Source organism: Falco punctatus (genome assembly GCF_963210335.1).
Source record: "Falco punctatus genome assembly, chromosome: 10".
Classification (NCBI taxonomy): domain Eukaryota; kingdom Metazoa; phylum Chordata; class Aves; order Falconiformes; family Falconidae; genus Falco; species Falco punctatus.
This window is the reverse complement of record NC_137590.1, coordinates 34,807,848-34,834,758: the sequence shown is the minus strand read 5'-3', so window position 1 is coordinate 34,834,758 and position 26,911 is coordinate 34,807,848. Positions and strand designations below refer to the sequence as shown.

General features: G+C 44.5%; 1 protein-coding gene across 8 annotated transcripts in view; it reads right to left on the bottom strand.

Moving 5' to 3' along the window:
* TSPAN4 (tetraspanin 4) overlaps positions 1 to 26,911 on the bottom strand; it is a 443,427-nt gene that overhangs the window by 185,385 nt on the left and 231,131 nt on the right. For 5 of the 8 annotated variants that reach the window (XM_080405637.1, XM_080405640.1, XM_080405638.1 and 2 more), the window contains one exon: positions 24,706 to 24,785. The exons of 1 other annotated variant lie outside the window; for it this stretch is intronic. In XM_080405637.1, coding sequence (XP_080261763.1) covers positions 24,706 to 24,768 — 63 coding nt within the window. In that variant the 5' untranslated portion in view covers positions 24,769 to 24,785. Of the gene's footprint in view, positions 1 to 24,705; positions 25,485 to 25,506; positions 25,555 to 26,911 lie in introns of those variants that run through there. 2 more of the 8 variants (XM_080405642.1, XM_080405635.1) reach the window with 2 other exon arrangements.

Below are 26,911 nucleotides of genomic sequence, written 5' to 3'. Positions count from 1 at the left end.
AATTAATGATTCAGGGCATAAAGTAAAATACAGTCATTGTGATCTTCCTCATTCCCTGAAATTGCACAGCCAGATAAAGGATGAGACCCCGTGCATTTAAACTACACAATACAGTCTTTAAAGAGCCTGTGTGACCTGACAGATCAGTCCCAACTGCTACCAGTTACTGCAAGGTAATACAAAGTACATTCTTTGGTTACATCACAGAGGAAAAGTGCTTTCAAGAGACTTGAAACTATTTACATGCCAATCTCTCTAACCAATAAGAAGAAATCAAAATCTAAGATACAGCAGATGAAATTTTAGTGAAGTTCTTGATATGTCATGACACCTTGTGTTGGTTAAAATATGTATTAATATGCATTGAAGAAGCCCTGGGGCATTCTTATTTTCAGCTGAATTATTGGCTCACAGCATGGCAACCACTTGTGAAGACCGCACAGGAAATTACACTCTACCTCGAGAGGGGAAAAAGTAAAAAAAAGAGGAGTATGAAATTACAGTGTGTCACTGTAGAACAATGTCCCAGTCAGATATAATCAGAGAACTGGAGAAAAACTGAACACAGTACTAGAAAAGTTAGAGAAGATTAGATTGATCCCTAAGTCAAAGAAAAAAAAAATCTAGGAGGCAAATCAATCCACACTGCACAGAACAAAGAAATAGTTTGCTAGAGTCCACAAGATCTTATCTGGAGCGGATAATACACACTCATACTAGTATTTATTTTTGTACAATAGAGTGGGTTCAAAGGTGAAGGAAGAATGGAAGGTTGGAAGTAAACCAAAAAAAAACCACCACCCAAACCCAGACTGTAGAACAGAATACAATTAATTTTCATATAACATGCTCATTGCAAAGTGTTTTAAATCACCTTGCTGCAAAAGAGTCAGTCACAACCTAAGGGAACAATAAAGTTTTACAGCAGGATAAGTAGAGAGAAAATGGCTTAGAGAAGAGAGAGAAAAAGTACTGGGAAAAGAAAATCCAACAATGTCAAACATGATGGGATCTACTTGGAGAAATAAGGGAATTAGTGTGTGAGCTAAATAAGCAGCAGGCTTGAATACATCTGTGTGGAGTCTGATTTATTTTTTCCTCCACAACAATAACAAGCATTCGCCCAGATGGAAGTAATCCGATGGTATCAAAGTATCAATAGAAACAAGTCTATCAAAGGGGAAACACTGCTTTCCAGCTCCCCTCCTCTTCTACACTAGGGCTGACCAGTATCTTAAACAGTTATTTCAGTGAGCATGCAGACACTCCTTTTTAAAGGTCAGAATGGGTCATTATAACCGCCCAGATCCTGATCCCACGTATAACTCCAGGAGTGTTGTACTCTCCAAGGTTTGCATCCCCAGACGCCACGCCAGCTGTGCTAAGGAAGAAAGCGCCTCTTAAATTCCTTTCATTTCTGCCTTATTTGTTTAGCCCTTACACCTACCGACACTGAAATCCCCAAGCCCACCTCTTCACCCCAGTTAGCACCCCTTCCTCAGCCCTTTCTTTTCTAGCCACATGAACATAGCTTGTAAATCCTCTTTGTGTCAAGGGACTTGCTCTCCTCATCTGTATTCACACTGCTGCCTTCACCCGAAGAGGGCTGCCGCACGTCGGCTATCGATTTCTGTAGGCAGTTTCCTGTCATCAGCACTAAGTGATTGCTTATTAGACGGACAGGGAAAACCTGAGCATGTGGGCAGTGTTATTTATCATAGAAACTAAGCTTTGCAATGAGAGGTGAGGCTGGGGAGGAGGAGGACTTCTGCTTGGGTTGAAGGATGCCTGCGCCCAGAAGCCCAGCTTTCTGGAAGGGCAGGTGAAATCAATTCTTCGCAATGGCTGGATTCCCAGAGAAATTCTCCTTAAGCTTGATCTTTAACCTGAGAGTGAACTCGGCCTTCATTATTAGTGGGGAACAACAAAAATAAAGCAGCTGCTGAATTAAGTATCTCTTACCCTTTTTGGATTAGGTCAGTGGTACCGTAGAGTGCACTAGAGCTCAGAAAACAACTCTTGCAGAGGAAACACAGAGTAGTATTGATTCCCTAGTACTGCTGCAGACACTTAAGGACTGTAATGAAGTTTAATGAATGTAACGAAGCAGAGAACAGTGCCTGTCCTCTAGAGAGCTGAGCAGCCCCACACCTTCCAGGTCCATGCAAAACTGCAGTACAAGCAATTTTCTTTCTCCCATCCATGAACAGTTTCCAACTGGCAGAAAACACCAGGGTGTCTACAGGTGTTCACTGGCTAATTAAGTAATTGGAAGGCATCATACCCCTACACAAACACCTTGAAGAGTCATTTGAGAGTCTGTCACCTTTATAGAAGATTTCCTGTCCTGGAAGTTAGATCAGCTTCCCAGGAACAGCAGTTCTGTAGAGAACAGTGTCACAGAAAACTCTTACGGGCTACGGTCATAATCACATTCTTGTAGCCTACAATGCTTTTGATCCTAACAGCATCCACATCAGCAACAATTTAATAGCATGGCTTTAACAAAATGAGGGAAGGGAAACAGAAACACCACAACAAACAGTTAAATAAATTACATTTGGGCTATCAGGGGAAACATCCTTAGTAAGATACTTCACATCCCCCCAGGCTGCCTCTCCTCTGCTTTCTTATACACTGCCCTATCAAGGAGAATAAATTGGTTCTGATTACTTGCTAAAAATAGATGATGTCAATAAAAGTCACTTCCAACTTCTTTAAGCACTTTGTGCTGCAGAAAATGTGCTGTTATAGGAAGAAGGTTTGAGCATGCAAGCCCATTTCCATCTTTTGGTCACCTGTACTCTCACGGATAAACACTGAACACGCAGGTGGCACACCCCTGCAAGATGCCGTTTGAAGTGGACCGCTTCGCTTCCTTCATGCTGCCTGCAAGAGCCTTCACAAGTAATTCAGACCAGAACACTGGGTTAAAGACCACCACAGCTGTGCATATTGCTAGGATTTCTGTTCCTCATACTCTCTGTCCAGATCTGAGGATTTTTTGCCTGCTTCTACAATAACAAGGATTTTTTCTTGCTGATTCCTCACCATAAAAAAGGAACAGATTTCTTTGAAGTCAAAAGCATTACTTAACTCTGTAATCACTACAGGATAATAAGCATCTTTCAAGAGCAAAAAAGGGTTGCTTCTCTGATAATGATTATACACCTAAAGATACACATAAAGGTACCTACTTTATATTTTGGTTCCCCAACACCTTTAAAAACCTGGCTTTCTCTCCTTTGGGCATCCAGCAGAAAATTGGCCTCAATATCGCTCTCTCTCTTTTTTTTAATTTCTTCTGCACCAGCAATCTGACATGCTGGTGCACAGCAGTGGTATTAATCATTGAAACACTCTTCTGTTCCCCCAGCTTCTCTTAACCTGAGAATCCGTTATGTAAAAAGAGCTCAGAGAGCAGCTGACAAAACACAGTTCTTACAGCTGCACGAATGTCAGACTGAAATGCTGCTACAACCTTTTCCCCTTGCTGCCCCTCCCCTCAAAAGAAAAAGAAAAGGGGAGGGGGGGGAACAAAAGAAAAGAAAAAAAAAGGAAAAGAAGGATAATAAGCACAAGGTTGCTGGGGAAAATATTTGCCTGGCAGTAGCAGTGCAATTTGTGAACACAATAACATAACTGGGATGGTTTTACTGAAGGTCTGTAAGGGATGGGATGACAGAGTATGTCACCTAGCTTCTAAGCCATGTCCACTTATCGTCAGGAGTTTCTTGAAGCTTTCTGTCCAAGGCTAAATGTGTTCAGAGGCAGATTTTTCATTAAGAATGTGAATTAAGTAAGTGGCTTAGGGCTTTAAGGCAACAAGACTAAGTAGTTTGAGTGAGGCGTTTCTGGAAGAACTGCAATCTTAAACACAGATAACATTTTATGAAAGTGCCGTCTGTCTTGAACTCAAGGGCAGGGAGCAGGGAAGCCTTTACTGCTGTCTTCCGTTTATCAGACCAGATCCTGATGCCTTTTCACATAGATTAAATCAGACTAGAAACAATACCAAAAAAATCAATAGGGCCACCAACTGCACACAGCAGTACTCAATGCCGGTATGAAAAATAATACCTAACTACAGAAATTTTGTCACTGAAAGCCTGACCCTGCTTGATTCAGAATACATAACCCAGTACCTTTGAACTAAGATCTCAATCCATAATAAAACTACCTTGGTTTAAATAGTTGCTACTTGTCAATTCACCTGGTGTGACACTGGCTGTGTGCTTTTGGCAACAGTAACTTTAACAAATAAGGTTTTTTCATTATGAGTGAAGCTAAGCAAAGTTACCTCAAATATATCATGGATTATAAGTGTATCTGTAGATGATCATCAGGACTCAGCTGACATAATTCAATCATGCACCAAAAGCCTAAATTTTTACCAGACGTACAAGAAAGGCTGCAACATAAAAACTGATGCACAGCATGAAACTAACATCGTTGTTAATCCAAGATGCGACCTAGGCACAAGACAAATTCCAAGTTTGGAGAGTTTTGTGTTTTAATAGGACCACCATACAATGCCATGAAAATGTGAGCCTTTCCACATAAAAGAATTATGATTAGCAACGCTGGTGGCGGACTCTGCAATTTAAAGCATGCGTTTCAGTGAACAGAATGATACAGATTGTCAACAGGTCCAACTCCCTGCTCAAAGCAGGAGCAGCTTAGATGCAAAATGGGAAATAGGATGCAAAATAAAGACTAGCAGAGGAAAGAAGAAAAGGAATAAGAAATTAATGAAGAAACAGCAGCAGGATGGAGGGGTGGGGAAGAGTACGGAATAGTGCTGGGTCATTCTGAATTCTCATTGTGATACTATGCATACTTCACAGACCACAACTGCTACTAAAGAAAATACAGAGCATAGACAGGGGAATAGATGGATGATGGGGAAATGGCCAGATTAATGTCAGGACAGAAAAAAAGAATAATAAAAAAATAATTGAAAGAGGCAAAGAAAGGAGAGCTTTGAACCAGCCTTTATTTTATCCCATAGGTAAACTCTGAATGCAGGACCATCTCTGGTGACAGTTCCTACCTGCCAGCTAGTGCCTATACTCCTCTAGACCTATAGCCTACAACAGATAGACTCTCATCTAAATAGGTGATAAGGGAAAGGAATCTCTGGAAGTCAACACCAAGGAACTCTACGTCACATGTTTTCCACTGCCTTCTCCCACTTCTTTGTTCCTGTTTACTCTGAAAGGGAATAAGTACATCTCTGGAATGAGTGTCCCTCTGGCACCTCTTCCAAAAAGCAAAGGGAAAGTATTGCAGCATCTGATACCCTACCAGTTCTGTTACACTTTCTGTCAGAGAAGTAAAAGCAAATATTACAGCAAAAGCAAACGTTTCATTAATAGAAGCTTCCTAACAATTTGCTAAAGCAGGGAAAATGTTAAGCTTACCTACAGCTGAAATGGAGTCCTGCCTGCACCAATTCCACGGAACAAACCAACACAGCAACACAAAAGGAATGAAAAATTCTGTATGTCACTGAAAGGTAGGATACTGAAGTGGTCAAGCTGTATTGCATACTGAAATGCATCAAGGATCAAGATCATTCTTTTACTGAAATAACGTCACTTAAGAATCTTTTTAGCGTTCTAGGCTGGTCTTATGTTTTGGCCAAAGCCTTTAGTTTTAATGACACATTTGTTTCCCAGATGCTGAACTGGATGTTTTGTAGTGTCTGTCTCATAAGGATGCCTCTGCTCACGGTATTTGATATCTCCTGACATCCGCCCCCAGCTACTCTAAACTAGATTTAGTTCGCTGGCCTAAGCAGCAGCAAAAACAGTGCTGCTGTTAAGTGAGACTTAGTGAATGTTTCTGCTAACACTGTTTCCACCTGAAGTTCTGGGAGGAAGGCTGAGAAAAGTGAGTGCAACTTTTCTCCAAGTTATGGTTAGCCAGATACAAAGCACTAGGCACTGTGGGTTACTCAGTACGCTTCACTTTAAACAGAGGGCTTGCCATCTGTTCTGCCCTCTAATTACAAAATATAAACCAAATATAACTCATCACTGAATCATAAAAAGTAAGCTATAGGAGATTTAAATTCATAGGGAAAGCACTTTATTTAATGCAAAAAGCATCTGCAAGGTTTTTCTTACATCATCTTCAGGCAGTAATCTAGGGAAAATGAAAGGAGTTGTTCTCCAGGATGCTACCACACATGTTTCTGGCAAACCTGGATTAGACCCCAGGGACTTCAGTTTAGGAAAAATATGTTGCAGAGAAACAAAATGGGTAACACAGTTGTGATAGTCTAAGGACATAACTGGGGCAAGAATGTAAGAAAAACTATCAGCGTTTATTAAAGAATCATTAATAAATTTTTTGCCCCCCCGCCCAAAAAAAAAAAAAGCCCCACAGATTAATTTTTGGCTATGCAATTTCTTCATTAAGGAGCTGTATGAAGAAAAAGGCTTGTTAATTTTTTCTCCAGCTATATCCAGTTGTAAGACTACAGTATTTTAGTTTGTTGAGTGACACAGAGCCTGGCTGTAATGGGAACACAGGTATAAGGAACAGCTGAAGACAACACCAGGGTTTCTTAGAAGCTGGAATTACTTTTGTGGAAAAGCAGCAAGAAAGAAGGATTTGGGGGCTTCCCCTCTATTCATCCTGTTGTGGCTACAGGCAGCTCTGCCACCTAGGGTTGTCTGTACTGTGAAATTCTGGAGACCCATTGCAACACTCCTGTGCACTCTGACACGCAGTTTCATTACAGACTGATGTGATGAGGACTGGCAGCTGCCATAGGGAAGCGGCCCTTGTGGCCCCCGCTGCGACCAGGCAGTAAACAGCACCACGGGAGCATCATGACAACAGGGGCTGCTGCCGCGGCACTGGCAGTCCTTGCGTGACCTGGAATTTCACAGACGTGCAGCATTTCACTTGATTGAGAGCTCATTGCCTTACCAGATGATTGTGCCTAATTGCTATTTCCTGAATAGATGTTTATCAGTGATACTTAATGAAGGTGGAGGTGTGGGAAAGGAAGAAACAAACTTAAGGAACTGTCTTTGGATTTTGCAGGGTCAGACATAACCGTTGCTTAAATGCATTATCATACTCAGCATCTTTCACTATAACTGAGCACATTTAGTGAAACTGTATCTGATGATAGCAGGGAAAGTCTGACAATAAAAGCCTGCATGGACCAGCTCTCTTACATGTGGGGAACTACAATATATCCGTCATGACCCCTGTCACAAAACCAGGAGTGCTGACTAAGCTCAAGAGCATGCACTAACCATGATGGACAATCCTCCCTGATCCAACTGTCACGTGCATCCTGGATTTAGACTCCAGGAACATGGGGCTTATGCCAAAGCAGGTCTGATTAGTCTGAAGGTGAAGAGTGCAGCAACTGATTGCACCAACTGAAGGATGTTTCTGCCAGATAACTCCGTCACTAGTTCCTGCGTAAACCAGCAAAGCATGCATTTTGTAAGGGAATGATAAAACTCCTCTTAGCACAGGCGAGTGCTCACTTTTAAGGACAAGTTGGTAAGATATTGGAATGGGTTTATGGGCAGAGCATCCTGTTTGCCAAAACATTCCCTATTGCACAAGGTTAAAGAAAAAACTTCCAAAATTCTGAGCCAATAATCAAGAGATAACTGCAGACAAGGATGGAACACCCACGAGTGAACTACAGGAAAAACAGACCAAAAGAAAGAGGTAAACTTTGGATACTTTCAGGGTATTAAGGGTCTTGAACTTTTTGTAAAATTATTTTTATTATTTTTATTATTTTTAAGGGGAGGTGGGTGAGCAAAGAGGCACAAGCCCAGAAGTAGAAGCAATGAGGGCCTTTTCTTCTACTCAAGTAGAAGCTTCAATGAGAAGCTCAAGTGCTAAAACAGACGAGTCTGATTACCTGCCAGTAAAAGAGAGCTTTGAGGAAAGAGGCACTTCCTGAGCATGGCAGAGTGACAAGAATCAATGGGATGCCATTCAGGCATCCTATGCTTCAGGAAGACAGATTAGATCATAACTGGGAAGGTTATCCTACTGAAAGATCCCTGTAACCTTACAAGATAATATTATTCACTGAACAGGGGGAACTGTATCTTCAAAACTATAGAGCTACAAAGTCTCCAAGCTGGAGTATGTGCCTTCTAGAACACTATCTAAACCTCCAGAGCTGGCACAGATTGCCAACAAAACCCTGGCATCTGCAGAACTTCACATACTGGTTTCAACAGAACAGAAACACCATTCTGGGCTTTACATACATGTTCTTAACATCCCCAGATAAGACAACTGTAAATGATCTGGAATAATTGCTCATTTTAGGTTTTCTGTGCCTTCTCCTGAGGCGCAGGCTTCACATTAGACAATGCTTGTCTGATCAACTGCAATAATACTTGTGTGATGAAAAGCAAATGCCAAATAAATACAAAGGCTGAGGATACAGCTGATGTGGATTCAGAATAAGCATAACAGCAATAATAAAAATCCGTTGCAATAAAACCATCCAAAGGAAACTTTAAATCGACTCCTGCAGACAAACAGAAGGGAGACATTCAGATGGGCACCTGCTTTGGCAAAGCCAGAGTCAGTAGCAAACCTTCCTTAGGATCTTTTCCCTAAAGAAGATCAGGAGAGGCTGAAGTCAACAGGGAAAATGCAGTGACAAGTACTGTTGATGAAAGATTTGGAAAAGATAAATAAGAATGGTGCTTTGTAAGACATACAAATGAAAGCTCCACTTATGATTGTGAATGACAGATGCAAATTCCCACACAGGTCAGCACTCTTGTGCTCTCCCACTGCCTCAACACTTACGCTGGTACATGCATGAGATCTTCCTGCTACCCACAGTAAAGGTCTGGCTCCCACAGCCCTACCTAGTGACATAATTTCTCAGTAATCAGTCACATCATATGTGCAACCAAAAGAGCAGAGCATGGTTTGGTACCACAGTCCTCCCTCTGCGGCCCCTCCACCCAGACGTGATATCATGAAAATATGCAGGAAGAATGCCCCACAGCCACTGGCATGTTTAACCCTTTGAAGACAAGACAGATGCTTTCCACAACCGAGTGACCCATAGCTTCTAAAAATTACACAAATCACACAGGAGAGGGGGATAGAAATAGCCCCCAGGACATCAGCAACCACTTTGACTTGGGGGGGGGGGGGGGAAACACATTGCCGTCTATTAATGTCAAATGCTGCCAAAAGATCAAAATTGAGCATTTGTTAGAGACTTGTACCAGATATGACAGTGCTGCTATTTATTTGGTGTAGCTGGTATGCTACTTAACAGGCACATGCTCCTCTGACACTCAGTTTGGAGTGGGGAAAGCAAGGGCAGAGGTTTCCACGTTTATGTTACATTTTTACATTGCTTTTGTAAAGTTGCTTTAACATTTTATGAATTCATCAAATAACTCATACGTAAGCATGCTTAATAGCTTATTCAGCTCTGCTTGATACCAAAATTAAACTCTGCCACTTACATGATCTCTCTTGTCACTCTTACAGGTAGTAGATTAGAAGGAACTGTTAAAAACTTAGGGTCAAAGGTAATTAAAAAAGACTGCCGTGTATAAACAGTATCTACATCACCACACAGACCCTCTGGAGTGTCAAGGGCAACTATGCAGTTAAGACAATAATACAACTTCCTGCTTAATTAGTAACATTTTCAAAAGCGGCAGACAGCAAGTTTAGGGCTTCCTAGAGGAGTGCACATACCAATTACACAGACAACCAACCAGGGCAGAGTGGAAGACTTAAGAGACAGCTCATTAATAACATTTCCTCGGTGATAAACCCCTCTTTGGGATACACAGGTTCTCTGGTTCAATGGCCCTGGGTGCTTCTGAAGCGTCAGGAAAGCACAGTCAGTAGGAATGAAGAAAGGAAAAAGAAAACCACAAAACCCCAGTCAACACTATCTACACAATTGCAACATTCATCTCAGAAATGAACCCACCAGTATGTACCTGCATGGGTAACTTGAGAGACCAGAGGAAATTGCCAACACGGGCAGAAGAGCAAAAACTGAGGCTAGAAAGGGAAAGTCCCAAAGCAGGGACATGTACCTGGGTGCCTGCCAGCCCAGTCACACCCACAGCAGCAGTGCAAGAGTGGTATTTCTCCATTGTAGGCCCTTGTGTAAAATTGCAGATCTATTCTCAGATTATAAATTACTCAAATTATTCAAGACACAAGAAACGCAAACCCTCTGCAACCGTTTTTTAAACAAAGCCTATTTTCTAGTTTTCAAGAAAATAATCCCAATGAGGCACAACAGCAGGCACAAAGGTAAGACCTGAAACCTAAATGCAATCTGCTAAAAGGTTATGGCAGTGTTACAAGAAAATTCTGTCTCGCTGTGCCATTCTCAAGGCTTTGCTCACTTGGAAAAAGGGACTTGATCAGACAACTAGAGGCAGAGCACCTAAGACTACTGAAATTACCGCAAGCCTTCTGCCTTCCACATAAATCCTGGATTATACGACACCATATGACACAGTTAATGCTTCTCTCTGTCTTGAAATTTGCTAAGAGAATCACACGAGTCTGGAGTGTGAGAGGTGAGGAGCAACTTTCTCAGATCCATGTGACAGGTGCCTTTTTCAAGGACAAAGCTCCTCCCGTCTTCCACAGTAGGGGAGCAGGGGGCACAGACTGGAAGAAGTTGTAACTGACAGAAGAGTCTGAAGAGAAAGACTTGGAGTAAAACTTCAAATGACCTAAAAGATGTTCAGCTGTAATGGAAATTCAACAGGACGTGGATATTTAAACCACATTAGTCCTTCTGAACACACCAGGCTCAAAATGGTCACTATCATAAAATCTCCTCTAGTACGGGTGACTCAGTCACTCCTAATCATACAAATTATATAGTAATTAATGACCAAGTAGTGGAAACCTCTTGAAGAAGTTAAGAGACACACAGGCTCTTCAGGCATCCTCTTTTTTCCTTCCACCTTCCATATGTATGTAACTATGCACTCTAAATGTCACAGACCCAAAGCAGAACTCCTCTGGAATCCCTTCCCTTCCAGCTATAACATCTGACAAGGGTTTTCGTTCTCTTCTGCACACCTGTTAACCACCTAACAGCCTGGAACAGCTGCTACTAGAAAACTGAGTTTGTAAGGAGATACTGTTCTCCAAAAGACTAAACCTCCTGCTCTGCTGAATATTTTCACATTCTGTATACAGGACATTTTTTTAAAAATCACATCTTCAAGCAGGAAAGTAAATTAAGAAAATCCTAAGAGTAAAGGCAGTCTAAAATATTACTGTGTTTCATTTTTATCTAATCCTCCTTCAACTTTTTGAAAAGCCATGCCTGTATTAGGCAGCACAATTCTACCGTTCCACACCTAATGACATGCAGTTAAGCTGTGACACACGCTAAATGCCTCTCCAGTGAGGGAGACGAGCGTCGGGTCCTGCAGCACAAGCAAGTGTGGTGATGCTGGCTGTGCGGAGGCCTAGGTTCAGCTCATCGTATTGATTTTAAAGCAACTATATAGAAACAAGGATTTTCTTTGATGATATTGCTCAAGTGGCTTCCTGAGAACAAAAGTATGTATTTCCATGATGCCAGTATTGTTTTTAATGGGCTAGTAGAGGAAAATTGTTTATTTCAAAACTTCTGAGACTTCCCCAGTAATGCTAGGGATAATCTGTTTTATCAACAAGAGTGTAAAATATAGTTCCACAGTAAGTAAGTAGCCTGGTTTGTAAATTCCTTCCCTAACAGGTAACTTGCCAAAAAAGTCTACAGAGACTTTCTATTTCATGATCTATGGATCTTGGCAAGGTAATTACTTTGTACTGTATCCCTCATATATACAGTGTCTCTTGCAACCCCCATCTCTTATCTTGTACTATTTATTTCAAAGAAATGTGTATGATTTTCCCTTATTATCCCTAAATATTCATAGAACTTGATGTATATTTTTTCCTCCTAGAACAAAATATGCCTGTTCAATATATATACCTACTGTTCTGGTGTAATCGTTAAACTTCCAAAACTGATAGATCTGTAAGTCCCACAGCTGTCACTTGTTATTCCAAATTCCAAGTGAAATAGGATCTTGTTAGCCAAAATTGAGCACCCACTCACAAAAACTCGGCTTTCTCACCCTCTCATACACATGCACACACACATATGCACGCAGTGATGAAACCACTCAGATAAAACAAATGATTCTACATTCCACACAAAACGAGTATGTCTGGGGTGAACATCCAGCTACTGTTCCCTATAGCTCTTCATTTTTATTTTTTTTTTTTACATTTGCTTTTTCAGCTCAGGACAAAGTCAGCGGCAGCACTGAACTGTCACAACAAAGTTTCTGTAAACCTTTCAGAAGGCTCTGGAGATCTCAGAACATGCATCCAATACTTTGATAATCTTGTAGAAGCTTCTTACTTTGCCTTTTACAAAGCCCAGCTTTACGTTATGGATCGTACTTCCCTGTATACTGGAAAACAGCTTAATTCCACGATACTTGCTTATACCAGTACACACCACTACATGCCTACTAAAACCTCTTGGTGCACATGCCAACGGCAACACCGGTGCCAAGATGAGCGAGGTTGTACTTGGCACAGTACTTGCAACACCGCAGGGAGGTTCTGTTTCCTTCCCTTCTTGCCATTGCCTGCGCGGAGGTACCAGGATCGACCGGCAGAAGGATGCGGCACCAGCCTGAAAGACACAACACATACACCGCCTTCCACAGCAGCAGCATGGGGTTCCACCTGGTCCCGCTGCTTCCTCAGAGGCTGGGGCTGAACTGAGGGTACGCAGGGGTCCCAGAGGCACTGCAGCAATGCTGGCATCCCTGCTGCCCCATGACAACCCCTGCAGTAGAAGCTATAAGGCACCTGGTGCCTATGGCTCAAGAGCTACAGGCCGGACAACCCAGTGCAGCACAGTGACACAGTGACAGGCTTTTAAGCACCATCTGAGCCCTCTGGCATTGTCTGCCCCGTCTTCTGCAGCAGAAGCCACATAAACTTTGCAGCAGAGTCCATGGGTAGCTGATGCTTAAAGCTTTGCATGTCATTAACACGCCACAGCTGCCGGGAAACCAACTGTGCCCCTGCAGCTTCCCCACTTTATGAGTTTAGAAAGAACGGACGAAGCATTTGGCAATAGGGGCAAAAACCTAATTTGGGAACAGAACAAAGCAGGGTGTAGCTAAAGAAGCAAAACCAAATTCAAACTAAACCTGCTGTGTGCAGCACTGGATCCATGAGCCACCTCCCCTGTAGTCAGAAAGAGGGTTAAACTGGCCTGATGTTTGGGGAATATGGACCTGTTTGGTAATTCAGTGGAAGATCTGACACCTCTATTGAGCGACTGAAACAGTACATAATAGCTAAAGATATCTGTGATGAGAAAAAGATGGCTGGTTTACTGAGTATAACGGGGACTGAAGCCTATAACTTGCTGCGCAACCTAACAGCTCCTATTATACCAGCAGACAACAAAGCATGTGCCAAGACTGCGAATCCTACAGAGTCCCCAGCCCACAGATACCGTGTGGCCATAGAGCATTTTCACTTTTACAGACGTGATAAAAAAGGGGTAAAAAACCCCAAACCCTAACATGGCTGGAATAAAAAAAAATAACAGAGCACTGACAGGACAAAATGAGATGATGCATTAAGAGGATTAACTTGCAAGCAGTAAGCAAAGGGAAGCAATCCAAACCCAGGTACTGATGGGATCAAATGTGACTCTAAAGCATCAAGGTCTGGCTCAGATCTCACCAGCAGGATGGAGCATTAGTGCAGCTGCTCAGCCACGTGACGGAGGGCAAGTGCATATGCTGCACCAAATGGTATGCACTATGACAGCCTTTATTGCTTTCAACTTTCATTTTCTTTCTTCTCCTTCTCTTTCATCCTACACACATGCCAGGCAGTTGCAACATCATCACTGAAATATGCCCACCCTCACACGCATATTTCCTGCACAAAAGCATGCCAGGGAGAAAACGACGCGAGCCTGTGCTTTTGGTGTCCCCAGTAATTTCATAATCCAAATGAACCCTGGGCCAAAGGCAAATCCCGTAGGGACTGCGAAATGTTTACAGAAGTTGTAAAAACCTCATGAAATGAAAAGGAAAACCATGTTCTTTTTGAAAGAAAGAGAGCGATATGAAAAACTACAGCCAGTCTGAAGAAGAACATGCCACAGAACTTCACATTTCTTAGTTGGCCAGTTCCATTTGGAGTCCATGGAAAACGGGGTACAAGTGCCCAGCATGGGGGACAACAAAGTACTATATAGCTATAGGTATCCACTCTTGCAGCTAGCAGGTGTGAGAGTTAAAATGAAGGGCTTTGTGCTGTTTTCACAATTTCACATCAGAATTACCAAGTCACTAAAATGGATTAGGTTGCAAAAGGGAGCACTGCTAACACAGGCACAGGGAAATCCATGCTGCTGTTATAGAGAAGGTGACATATAGCTGCAAGCAGCTTGTCTAAAAATACTAAGCTGGGAATTGAACGGGTTGGATATTATTTTGGAGAGAATTTTCAACTACAGCAACAAAGCACAAAGTATTTCCAAGTTTCAGCCTCAAAATAATAACTCACTGCAACTTTTGAGTACAGCAAGTGGAATCTTACAGGAAGGTACCATGCCCAAAGATGTTTCAGCGTACCCTTTGGTAGTGGCAGCATGTGTATATAGGATGCATTCAACTATTTCAGAGTTCTTTATCTTAGTTGGAAAAGTCATCCAAAACAACCAAGTATTCTGCATGGATATAGTAAGTACAAAACAGATGGTGGATGCGTTAAGAACTCTGGCCTTCAAGGCTGGCAGCTCGTAACAGATTGCAAGTGGCAGCGGAACTCAATTCACGTCCAGAGTTCCAGTTGTTTTGTTGAAGAAAATGGTTTCAAATGTGTCACCTCAGCTCCTTCCCATGCTGCCGCAAACGGATTAGTGAAAAGATTTATTCAGACATAAGCAAGCAGTTTATGCTACAACCCCGGATAAATGTCACTTACAAACCAAGAGTACAAGTGTTCACTTGGCCAATATGAAGACAGACCATTTACAAACGTTTACAAACTTGACAGGAGCAATGTGGTAGACAGGATGTAACTTAAGGTCAATTTGTAGAGGAATTTTAGAAAAAGCTAATGTAATAAAATGAGCATAAATAACATTTAAACGTATAGTTTCTACCAGTGGGGGAGGGGATGTTAAAAAATTGTTATTGAAAGATAACCAAGATGGGGGGGTGGGGGGGTGGGGGTGGGTTAGTGGCTCGCAACAAACTGGAGCTCTATTTTATGTTTGGTAAAAGAGCTGTAAGTCCATCTCACCCATTATCTACCTTCATAATAGCCAGTGGTGAATACTCAGAGAATAAAGAACATCAGCAATGCCACAGAAATGCTCTACAGTAAGATGACCTGGAAAAAAAATCCAGATGCTCAACAGAACAAAACACAGTCACGTATGGTGTTTCCCAAGGAGACTTGCACCCTTGCTGCTACTACAGGTGACTCTCAAGTTGTCACAGGAACCATGACAAGACCAGAAACTGTAGGTACCACTACTGGGAGACCACAGCATCGCAGGAAAAAAAATCCCTTAGAACGTTTGAAACCCACAAGATTGTCCCCTATAGAGGATGACATCAGACAAGCCTTTCCAAGCACAGCCGCACAAAGAGGTACCTGGTCCCGGTGCTCATAGAGAAGCAAATGGACATACTGAGAATATAGCTCCTTCTATGTGCTCTCCCTTCTAAACATTGTGTAGACAGCAAGTGCAAAACAACTGGCATTTAAATAAGGAAGGAGGAGGTAGAAAACAAGATGCAGCCACTACCTATGTTGCCACAGCAGCTGCTGGCTGCTACCTTTCCTTAGAGATTAAGCTGTCACCCCCCTTTCCTGCTCCTGGGGGAAGCACCTTGCTCACAGCTCAGATGGCATGGCCTCCTCTTGCTGTTGCACAGCTTAAAGCCTACAGCCGCTGACCAGCAACAACATCTCCTTTCCTCCAGCCAACATTCACCTTCCCTTTACCCAGTTCCAGTGCTGTCTGGTGGCAGCACAGAGAGAACATCACTGCTCTTAAATCTTGTGGGCTTAAAAAAATGAAAAAAAAATTGTCAGCATGTCATACCAGCAAAGCCCCTACTGGAGGAACAACTAATACTAGCAAAAGCACTTTTTGCCACTGCAGCCTACACCAGTCTTCTGAACAAAACAAGCTTTCTTGGCTCGAGCACAATTTTGCTGGCGTAACTGCAGTTTACACAAAGGCTTTGTAATCCCACCGTAGGCCCGCCCTATAGTCATTTGTTAAGTCAATGAGATTTTTGCTCCTAAGTGCTAAGGCTGTTTTAAATAAGAGTCTTATGTTGCTTAATTCCAAGTATTGCACCCAGTTGCTGGCTGATCATTAAAGTTGGTCACTGTGACAAAGGAAAGCCACGTAGGGGAAAAGAAAGTGAACTTCACATGGAAAAATAAAGTGCAAACTGACATCGGCACGAGGGGCAGGTGGTTAGTTGGGTTTCCGTTCCCCACAGCACAGCTGTCCATGTTCTCCAAGTCCCAAATGAAGTCCTGTTAGGCGCAGGAGAAGACGGCTGTCTGTCTGAATGGACTGCGACACTTGGTTGTTGTTACCAACAAAGCATCTAGCAATGACTGCAAGCGGAAGCCAAGAAAGCACATTCCCACTGAAAGTTATATCCAGAAGCCTCTACATTATCAAAGTTCCCATTGATAAGCCAGAAGAGGAAAAAAGTTCCCCCCTGAACACCTCATATAAAGAAATGTGTAAGCATGGGGTGCTGAAGGAGGAAAGGAATTAAGTAAGAGCCAGCACCACAGATTAATTGGTATGTGCAACGAACATGTGCAATAAACAAAATCAGCACTAGTAAATCACTATCATTTCACAGTCATCAGATGTAGTGTTTACAGGCATCACAGGGGATGATTTCTCAAAAAGGAGTTTCCAAAATACAGCTGGAGGGGAAAGGGAAGCTTTAGTAACCAGGATTTTCCTGTAAAGGATGGCCTGAGGTGAAAACATGAAGATGCTTGTGAGAAGAGCAGGTAATTAGGTGTGGCACAACGTGCAGAGCAGAAAGAAGAGTAGACAAAGTAATAATAAAGTAAGCCAGTATGGATCAAGCTGATCTGCATTTAGAGCCACCCTTAAAGCATACAGCTCAGAGGGACTCCAAGAATGAGATGACATAGAGCAATAGCTGCTGCTGCACTATTTTGGAAGTACTTGAGAACAAAGATATCACGGCCAAGGAAAGAATAAAAAGGGCTATATGAGCAACCTGGCAAAGCAAACAGAAAACAAACAAACAAACAAAAACCCCAGCAAAACAGACACCCAAAAGTCTTGAAAGTCTGTATACAAATAACTTACAAGCCATTTTGGTCCTTTGTCCTTGCACATCAACTTTCTGTCTCATCCAAACTACTATTTCAAATTACAGCATCTTTAGAACAAGCCTCAGTTGCATCATGTTAAATTATAAGGCTCTGCATGCATTCACACTTGAAGCAGGTTGGGCATGGTTTTTGGAGGGTGTTAGTTTTTCTGTTGAAGACAGATTTAAGATGCGTTACAGTATGACAGTCTAATTACAGACTGCAATTTCAATTTTATTTACTTCTGTTGCATCTTGTGATGGTTTAACATTTCCTGGAGAAACAATTACAGGACAATACTAAGAAATACAATTTACTGACTCTGATCTGCATAAGTATGCAGAAGTCGTTCCATCGAACACCACATTTCATTTTTGACCTAGCAGTGCTCACTTTACACTATAAATACCAGACAGAAGTGTCTTTACATGTTTTATACGGATACAGTGTATTATTCATATAGTGATGGACTAGCCAAAAGTTATATTCTAAATAAATAAATCACACAGCAGTCCGAATAGCTATCACATTTGACACAGTAGTGTCTGGAGACAAACCCAGACTGGGATTTTATTCTTCTAGATACTCGGTGGGTACAAAGTTGCAACAATTGCCTGACCAAAAGGATCATATTCTAAAATAGAGGCCCAAAGGGGTTGGAAAAGATCTAATACGCAGGCAGAGGGAACTGTGAGGTACCAGCCTATGCTGTGGCAGTTACTCTGGCCTTGATCATAGCCCCCATGATGAGAAATCCCGCCTAAGAAGGCAGCGCTGGCTAGCCTTCAGAAATCTTCAAGCCAAGATATGGAGAAGGAAGAGGAACAATGAATGATGGAAATGATCTCACCTGCCTTTTGTCTTCCTCTGTACAGTTCAAAGTACCGGCTGTGATAGATTTAGCATCTGTCATTGTCCAGAAGAGGGAATAACATTTACAGCCACTTCACTCATTGCTTTAAAAAGGCCGGTTTCTCCACAACTGCAACACGCCCCAGGAGAGTCCTGTGGGTTTATCCACTGATGGGTTTCCTCAGTTCTTTGAGCTACCAGGAAGTGTGAATTAGGTGCAGTGGATATACTTGACAGCAAAACTAAGGCAAGGTGCTTAGTCCTTGCCAATACTTACAGCCAAAAAGCTTATCAGTATGTTAGCAAATCTACCTAAAGCAATGATACGACTCTTTGTCATGAGTAACGGAAGCAGAAACTGGCCCACAGCGAGCAATTTGAAGATGGTATCTATTATATAGCCAATTTTAAGGCAATTTTTTTCTCCTGTATTAGAAGTCCTCTGAGCCTGGTTTCCTAAGGAAAAGAAGATTATGAAATTGAACTATGCTGGATGAGTGTCCCACGAATAACTCCTGAGTCCATTTGTCACTGTTAGCCTGATTAGACAGATATGCACCCTTTCAAAGTCATTAACTCCCTGAAAGTTTTCAGAAGATACGCATTTAGGTAGCAAATGTAGCCCTTAGCAATGCCTTCACCGGGAGATATGACTCTAGCATCATCCCCAACCGCTATTAGACATCAGAACCCGCACAGCAAGGAGACTGTATGAACAGTACCGCCATGAGAGAAGCTCTAATTGGTGCTCGTATAAATCAGACATCAGGTAATACAATCATCTCTCTCTCACACTTCGTATCAGCCCTAAATAGTTCTGCTCACAGAAATGCCATTTTTTGAAGTCTGTAATTCCCATATCAAATGACTCTCCTTTCTTTAAAAGCAATGCTCCTTAAAAATACATCCTCAGAGAGCCCTCACAAAGTCAGAGGCAGAGATAACATGTCAATCAGACCAAGCAGTTGCTGGAGGAGATAAGTAACAAAAAAAAAAATCAAAGACTCCGAGGCAGTTAGAGAAAATGACATTCTGGGGTAGACTTCCCATGCTTTAATTACACAGAAGCAAAGTCTGTGTTGCTGTTTAATCAAGTTTTTGTTTGTCACAGATTATCCACCTGTTCTACATGTGAAAATACACAGCCTGTCGTATTTCTAATCAAACTGTCTTCCCAGAGCACCACCCAACTGGTGCACGTGACGGCCTTCCCTGCGGAACAGCACACAGCAGCTCTAGCTGAAGAGCTCAGCTCCATGGGATGAGTGGCAGCCGCTGCCCATCAGAGGAGAACGTGCACAAATAATGATGATGAGATGGCAGGCCTGCTCTTAAAATGGCTTACTGCTCTACTGGTAATTTTTTTTCCACCAACTTAAGACTGCAGCCAAGTATAACTGCAAAATGATTGCTGTCCTCAGTCACTAACAATCTGTAGAGTTTCTGGCTGTTTTAGCCATCACTCTCATTCAGCTGACTGATGGAGGATGCAGATGAAGGACAAGGAACCTGATGCAGCAAAATCAGCTGCTTCTCTTACAAAATCCCCCAGCTTTGGGAACAGGCTCAGCTAACAGCTCTCCTCCAAACTAATAATGTCAGATGGCTTCCCAATGAGGTACAAAGAAATGAAGAGACACCCCTCCGCCTCCACCCTCTGGTCGAATTTGGCCAGGATCACTCACAGATCATCCAACGCCCCATGGTGCATTTTCAGATCAAGCTGTTCCTTTCTCCAGCTGCCCTGCACGCTCAGCCTTCCAGATATTAGAAACATTTGCGTAGTTCTTACAAGACATACCTGTGCCACTGAAGTTGAAGTGTAAGGATAGAAAACTATGCCAGTAATGAGGGATTTCTCATTTTCATTACTTCCTCTCCTTCTTTCCAATTACAACCAAGTTAATAGAGATTGTCTGCTGGCAATATTGCTAGCACACCAGGCCAGCAGTACTTCCCAAACCATGGTCCACGAACCATCAACAGCATCAAAGCCAAAGGAAGAGACCCACAGCTGGTCCCTGGAATCAGATTAAAGAAGGTCTTGGTTTTTTCCACCGAGATCCTAGTGCATCCACCAGTGCTACCTGCCACTTCCTTGGCTCTGTGTTCCCGCACATCTCAGATTTGCGCGTTGTGTCTCAGAAGCCAAGAGGCACCGTCCTCAGAGCCCTTGCGGCTGGGAATTTTATATGGACCAAATGGCAAATCAAAGCCAAGCGCTTTGCTTCATCTCTCTAGGCAGGAAGGTGGAAACCAGAGCTCCAGCTGCTCATCCCAGCCGGCAGACAGCAACTCCCAAGTTTTCAAACTACAAGAGAATATTCCCCTAGCTCTCTGGGAGCCAACCCACTGGATCAGTCTTCACATACCATTCTGAAGACTCCAACTTCCTTACAGTGCATACAACTTGAGGATGTTTTAACAATAGAAAGGAGACACAAACATAGAAATGATTAATGGCAAGTTTGCTAACAGCAACCTGCTTGGTCCCCTTCCTTTTTGTTGCTGTCTCGTCTCTAACTAGTCTACTAACAACGACATTTTGCAAATTTTGTTCTTTACTGGACTTCTCTATTGGTTAAAGTGTTACCTGAAGAGTCAGATATAGGTATTCAGTTCTTTGATGGGCAAATTGCTAATGACCTAGCTAGTTTTCTCTAGCACAGGAAAAAAGAATCTTAAGGAAAGCAAGAGCCACTGGAAACACAAGTACGGTTCTGTGCATTCCCTCTTTTGAGTCTTGGAGGTTTGGGAGTTAGAAGTCAAAGAAAGTGGGAATGCTGGCATAAGCCAAGAGGGATTAAGGAGATGATGTTTTTCTTTCTATAGCACTCTCTCAGCCTTTAGGATATATCCTACTTTTTTTTTAATGAAAAAAGAGAAGGCAAGCAGAGCCTTGGATTACAAGCACAGAAAGAAAATAGTTCATTTTACTGACTGTCATAAAGAAACCCTGGATGTTTGGAGGACAGAATGGGGAAAACAAATGTTCTTCCTTGGGTATTTCACAGTGTAATACAAATATTTCATTATGAAATAAAAATATTCTGCTTTGCGGTCATCTGGGGTGATCTTCAGTTTCAAAGGTTCAGCAATTCAACAAAAGAAAATCGAAGTCCATAAAAATGAATGAAGCCAGGCAAGTATTATGTATCAGGTGACAAAAGTTATTTCGGGAGCTTACAAACCAGTGCAGTGATACAATGACGACTCCTCTGCATCTGGCAATATTCCAGGGAACAGCCTCTGAATGGCAATTCCCATTAGAGCAGGAGCGCTGCTGTCTAATAACGTTTTGCCTGAGTTTCAGTATCTTAATACCCCTGAGCAGCTGCAAATGCACCAAGAGCAATTTGTGCAGGACCCTTCATGGAGAAAAGAGCTATTCTGGACTATCAGATTTTTTCTTTACATTAATAGCTGCAGGTCGGCTGGACTAATTAATTGATTCAGCACCAACAGTGACAAGGCACCTCAACCTCTCACATTCATGAAGGAGCTTTGCGTTCCCTTCAAACCATCAGAAAGGGGAGGAGAAATTTGTTGTTTTCACAGTTATATGACAGCTTTTAAAAAATTTACAGCATGAGCACAGCACCTAATCCAATAAAGCTTGCCAGGAACATTTAAAATCAAGCGTCTCTTGAGATTTTGTTTCCTATAAGTTCACCAGACTTTTTGGAAAAGGGTCTTTTCCTCAGAAATGCAGCACCGATCCCACTGGAGTTGCACAGAGCTGAGGACTATTTTTCTGCCACACTTGGGAAAGACAGCTGAAGGTACTGGGAAACAGGCTGTAGAGACGCACAAAATGGACTGGAGTTAATGAATAGGCAGAGGAAGAAGGAAACAAAAATATGATTTCTGAAGGAAATCAAAGCATTTGCTCAAACCAGAATAAAAAGCAGGAACAACCTATAACAGGCATTTAATTCATTTAATGAAATGACTACTCTATACAGGGGAACAACTGCAGGTTTTATTTGGAGTTCAAAACACAAAAAAACCAATTCCTCTTCCTACTTACTATCGTTGGTCACTAACCAACTGCCTAGAGAAGGGTGGAGGGGAAAGGTGGAGACAGCAAAACTTCCACGAGCACATATGCAAAGAGAAATACGGTCTTCTTGCAGAGGTGCCTCTCCTTTAATTTCACAAAGTAAAACATGACAGATAACTGACAACAACTTGAAAAGCGAAACAGTTACATCATCAGCCTGCAATCATTCCAAGATCTTTGATCACTAGAAATGGAAATATTTTTGGGGGGTTTAGTAAAGATAGGTCAGCTTATGCCAGTACTTTTAAAAATCATCTCTTTTTAGTTACTTTCTTCACTGTGAGAAGGTGAAGAGCTTGCATCTATTATAACTACATGCTGTGCAAACCTCATTTGGACATGATCATCATAAATCACTCCTGCTGTGCAGGTAGCATGTGAAAGGGAAACAAAACAGAAATTGTGCTGCAGTATTTGACACCACCCACTCCCTTGCTCGTATGCTGTGGTTCACAAGGACCCAGTTGGCATGTAGTTTTTCTCTCGTTTTGGGACCCCTGTGTGTTCTCTCCCTCCAAGCATTTGAGAATAGCTTTAATGGTTTCAGGGGAAAGACAAAAACCTCTCTCAAAGGATTAAGGCTTTCCTAGTGGAAAGTATGCCAAAGATTATCATGTGTCATCTTGTCTTTGTAAACACACAGGCATTACTTGCAGCAGTACCTTGTCTTATCATGTGCATATGTTTCAGTGGAAGATGAATATTGTAAAAGGAATCAGAATGCAGCCAGTATCCTTCGTGGCAATACCATGCATAGTCCTGAAAAGAGCTATTAATTCCAGCATCCTATTGCATTTCTCCAGCACACACTTCAACTAGCTGTCTGGGCTACAACCTCAATCAGGGACAGCCAGTAAAGACATGAGCCTTAAAAGAGCAAGAAAGGTAGTGTTTGTTTTTTTCAGAAAGGTCTGAAGTAAGCTGCAATAAATATTAGACAATATTTAGGCATGCAGAAGTAACCGGAGTCAGAGTTGAAAGACAGACTGCAGTCTTAAAAGCACTCTTTCTACCAGTTTATTTAGGGTGTAAAGAGAGCACCCCCCTCGTGTTTCATAGCTCTGGTTAGTACCATGCCGGTTCAGGGGATGTGCACTAGTTTATCACATCAGGACTCCTTGGTATGACTCAGGTCAGCACAATCTGTCTGCACTTTGTGTTTCCCGATGCACCAGTGCACCAGCACTGCAGCATGCCTGGTTTTAAATAGCTGTACAGCAGTGCACACTAGAGAACGGCTCTTTCCGTCTCACTCACAGCCCTCCGCGTACCTCTGATAATTCATGAGAGCACAGACAACCCGTAATATGGGCACGGTAACATCCAATTGCAACCATGTACCCCCTCCTTAAGTGCCAGGACAGAAGTGGTGTCACTTCACAATACCCCTTATTTCCCTCAGCATGTTAACAAACCGCTCCAGAAGAACGTGGCATTTAAAGGCACCTCCTGAGGACCTGGCAATAGACCCTCCCCCACACAAATTTGGATGGGAGACTTTAAACTGGAAATTACTCCTCCCAACCCCTAGTAATCATGCTACTCCCTTTTTTTACAGGACAAACAGCACTTGTAACCCCCACAGAGCTTCTTTAGTCTCTGTGCTCCATTTCATGGCAGTGAAATGCCCCACCACCCTGCTGTTGACAGCCACCTCATTTATTACAAAGGTGATGGGGAGATGCAGTTCCATACATCCCATCACGGCATCCTGCTGACACACGCCTGCCTCGCAGTGATTTGATAAGCTCTCACCACAGCATAGCAGCCCCAGAAGTGAGGAGGGCTCCGGTCTCCCTCCACCCTTCGGAGCCATGTCTTCAGGAGGCAACAGCAATGCCAGGACCCATCACTGACTGGGACAGAGAACAATCACTTGAAGATTCCTGATACAGGCTTTTACATCGTGACGTACCAAGCGCGCCATACACGATACTGCAATGGATGTGAGCATGTGCTCGACTTTAAAGTCATGAATGCCCTCAGTGATTTCTCTAAGACTACGCATGGCTTTAGAGGCAAGCACATGGGAGAACAGAAGATGAGGGAAACCAAAGGAACTGGAACAAAGTGATGAAGGCATTCATGCAACTGGCCTCTATAAACACGCTCTTTTGCTTTGTGCGTTTTGAAACACGGCTGAAGGCCAGGAAAGGAGACGGTGAAGGAAGCCCTCAGCAGGCTGTCCCCACAGGTGACCGAGGCCACGGAACAGGGCGCCTAGGCACCACTTTGTTCAACTTCCAAGTTTAAACTTCTAAGTTCAAAAGCAGCAACAAGTTCATCTTCCACCTCAGCAAACAGACATGAATGCAACCGCCTCGCAGTTTCAAACACGTACTCACCCAGAAGAGAAGGTTGAAGACAAACATTAGGTACTTGATACACTGCAGGCAGTTATGAGCCATGCTGCACCTCTTCAGTTCTAGGAGAAAAATAAATGAGAGATCCAGGTAAAAGACAACGTACTTGTTTCCCTTCGGGGACGTGTACTTAGCCTTGGTGGCCTTAGGGCCTGGGTTGGTGTGGAATCCGAAAAAAGAGTTGCTGGCAGCCCCAAACTGGCCACCATACATGCTGCTGTAGCGACGGAAGGCGCCATTTGGGAAACTGTAATCCTTGCTGTCCAGGGAAGGGCTCCGGTGGTAGGTCGACTCATCGGTGCTAGACCTGCGCATGGTGGCCCCGCGCGCCCCGGCGCAGCCGCTGCTCCGGCAATCGGCGGGTGTCGACGGTGCGGGCGAAAGGTTTGCGGTTGGCTTTCCTCCTCCTCGCTCCGAATCCCCTATCGCTTTGCACCAGCTGTTCTTTTGTCTGCCATCCTGTCAAGGAGTTACACGTGCTGCACGGCGGCGAAGTTGGCGAACTGAAGGCTGCGTAGCCGGGAGTTGGGGCGCAGCGTGCTTCCACCGGAGAGAGCCTTCTGTGCGGGCACCCGGCCCCGCCGCCGGCGCAGCCGCCCCTCCCGGCCCACCCGGCTCCCGGCGAAGGGAAAGAGGAGAGCGCGGTCCGCTGCCCCCCGCCGAGCGCGTTCCACAGAGCGGCAGCGTGACCTGGCCCGGACGGCACAAGCCATGTAACCCCCCGCCCCGCACGCACCCGGCGGGCGCCGCCGCACCAGCCCCGCGGCCGAGGGCAGCGCTTACCGCCGCGCCGCGCAGCCCCCGCCGCCCGGCCCTGCCCGGCGCATCGCCGCGCACCGGCTGCCCCCGCCGCTCCGCCGGCCCCTCCCGCACCCCCCGCCCTGCCCCCGCCGCCGCCACTCCTCCGAGCGCCGCGCCAATGGCGTTCCCTGCCCGCCGCCCCCCGCCCCGCCGCCCCCGCATTCCGACCCCCCACCCCGGCCCGGGAGGCGGCGGCAGGACCCCCCCCACCACCACCACCGCCGCCGGGGGCCGGCCCGGGGCCCCCTCCCCGCTCCGAAACTCGTGCGGCGCGGCGGGGGGCGCGGGCTGCCGGCGGCACGGGCGGGAGGAACCGGTGTCAGGATTCCTTACGTAGGGAACCGGTGTCAGGATTCCTCACGCAGGGAACCGGTGTCAGAATTCCTCACGCAGGGAACCGGTGTCAGGATTCCTCACGCGTACGCGGTGGGATGCCCGGGGTCAGCACCGGCCGCCTCGCCCGCTCCGCCGCGGCTCCATCCCCGGGTTTGCCTGACGCGCTCGGTCCCGCGGAATCACCGCTCAGCAAAACGTACGGCCCAGCTCGCCCGCTGCTCCCCGGCCCGGCTCCCCCCCTTCCCCCCCCAGCCCGGCTGTCCCCCCCCGGCCCGGCCGCCCCCCCCCAGGTATCACCCCGCTGGCCCCGGGCTCCCCGCGGCGGGGGGCGCTTCCCGACGGCGGGGCCACCCCCACGGGCAGCAGAGTAGCAAATCCGCCCCGCGCAAGTTTTCCCGCAAGGAAAAGCCGCCCGAGGCCGCGCTACCCGCGGCGGGACCCTCGGGAGAGCCCAGGCGCCTTCACCGCCTTCGCCCTCCGCTGCCCGGGCCAGTCACTCACTTCCCTCCATAGGCGCCGCGTCCCACCCGCGGGATGGGGGCTCCTTCCCTCATCCCTCCGGCGCAGGATGCTGGCTGCAAGCTCCTGCAGCTAGGCGAGGAGCCGGCTGGCTAGGATTTTTTAAAAGGTTTGCCCCAGCAGAGAATTAATCAAGATGAAAATGGGTTTCTTGCACGAAGCATCTTGCCAGTCAGGGCACAAATCAAGAGACACAGGTGCCAATTAATTAACGAACAAATTAGCAAAAGTAAAATGGGCTGGGTTTGCACATAGCCTGAGCAGTTCACCCTTGCAAACCGCCCTCTAATTCTGTTAATTTACAACTGCAAAGCTAGAGTCTAATTATTTCCCTTCATTTCCTCTGCAAACTATAAATACACTGGGCATACCTGGTGCAAGCTTTAGAGAGGAAGAACTTGAGCACAAAACACAAGGCTAATAACTCCTGCGCCATCTGTTTCAACAACTTTGGGTGACTTAACAACTCTTCCACTTTTTAATTTCTCTACCCCTAAGAACAGAGCTACTTCCTAGCCACAATGCAGCTCGC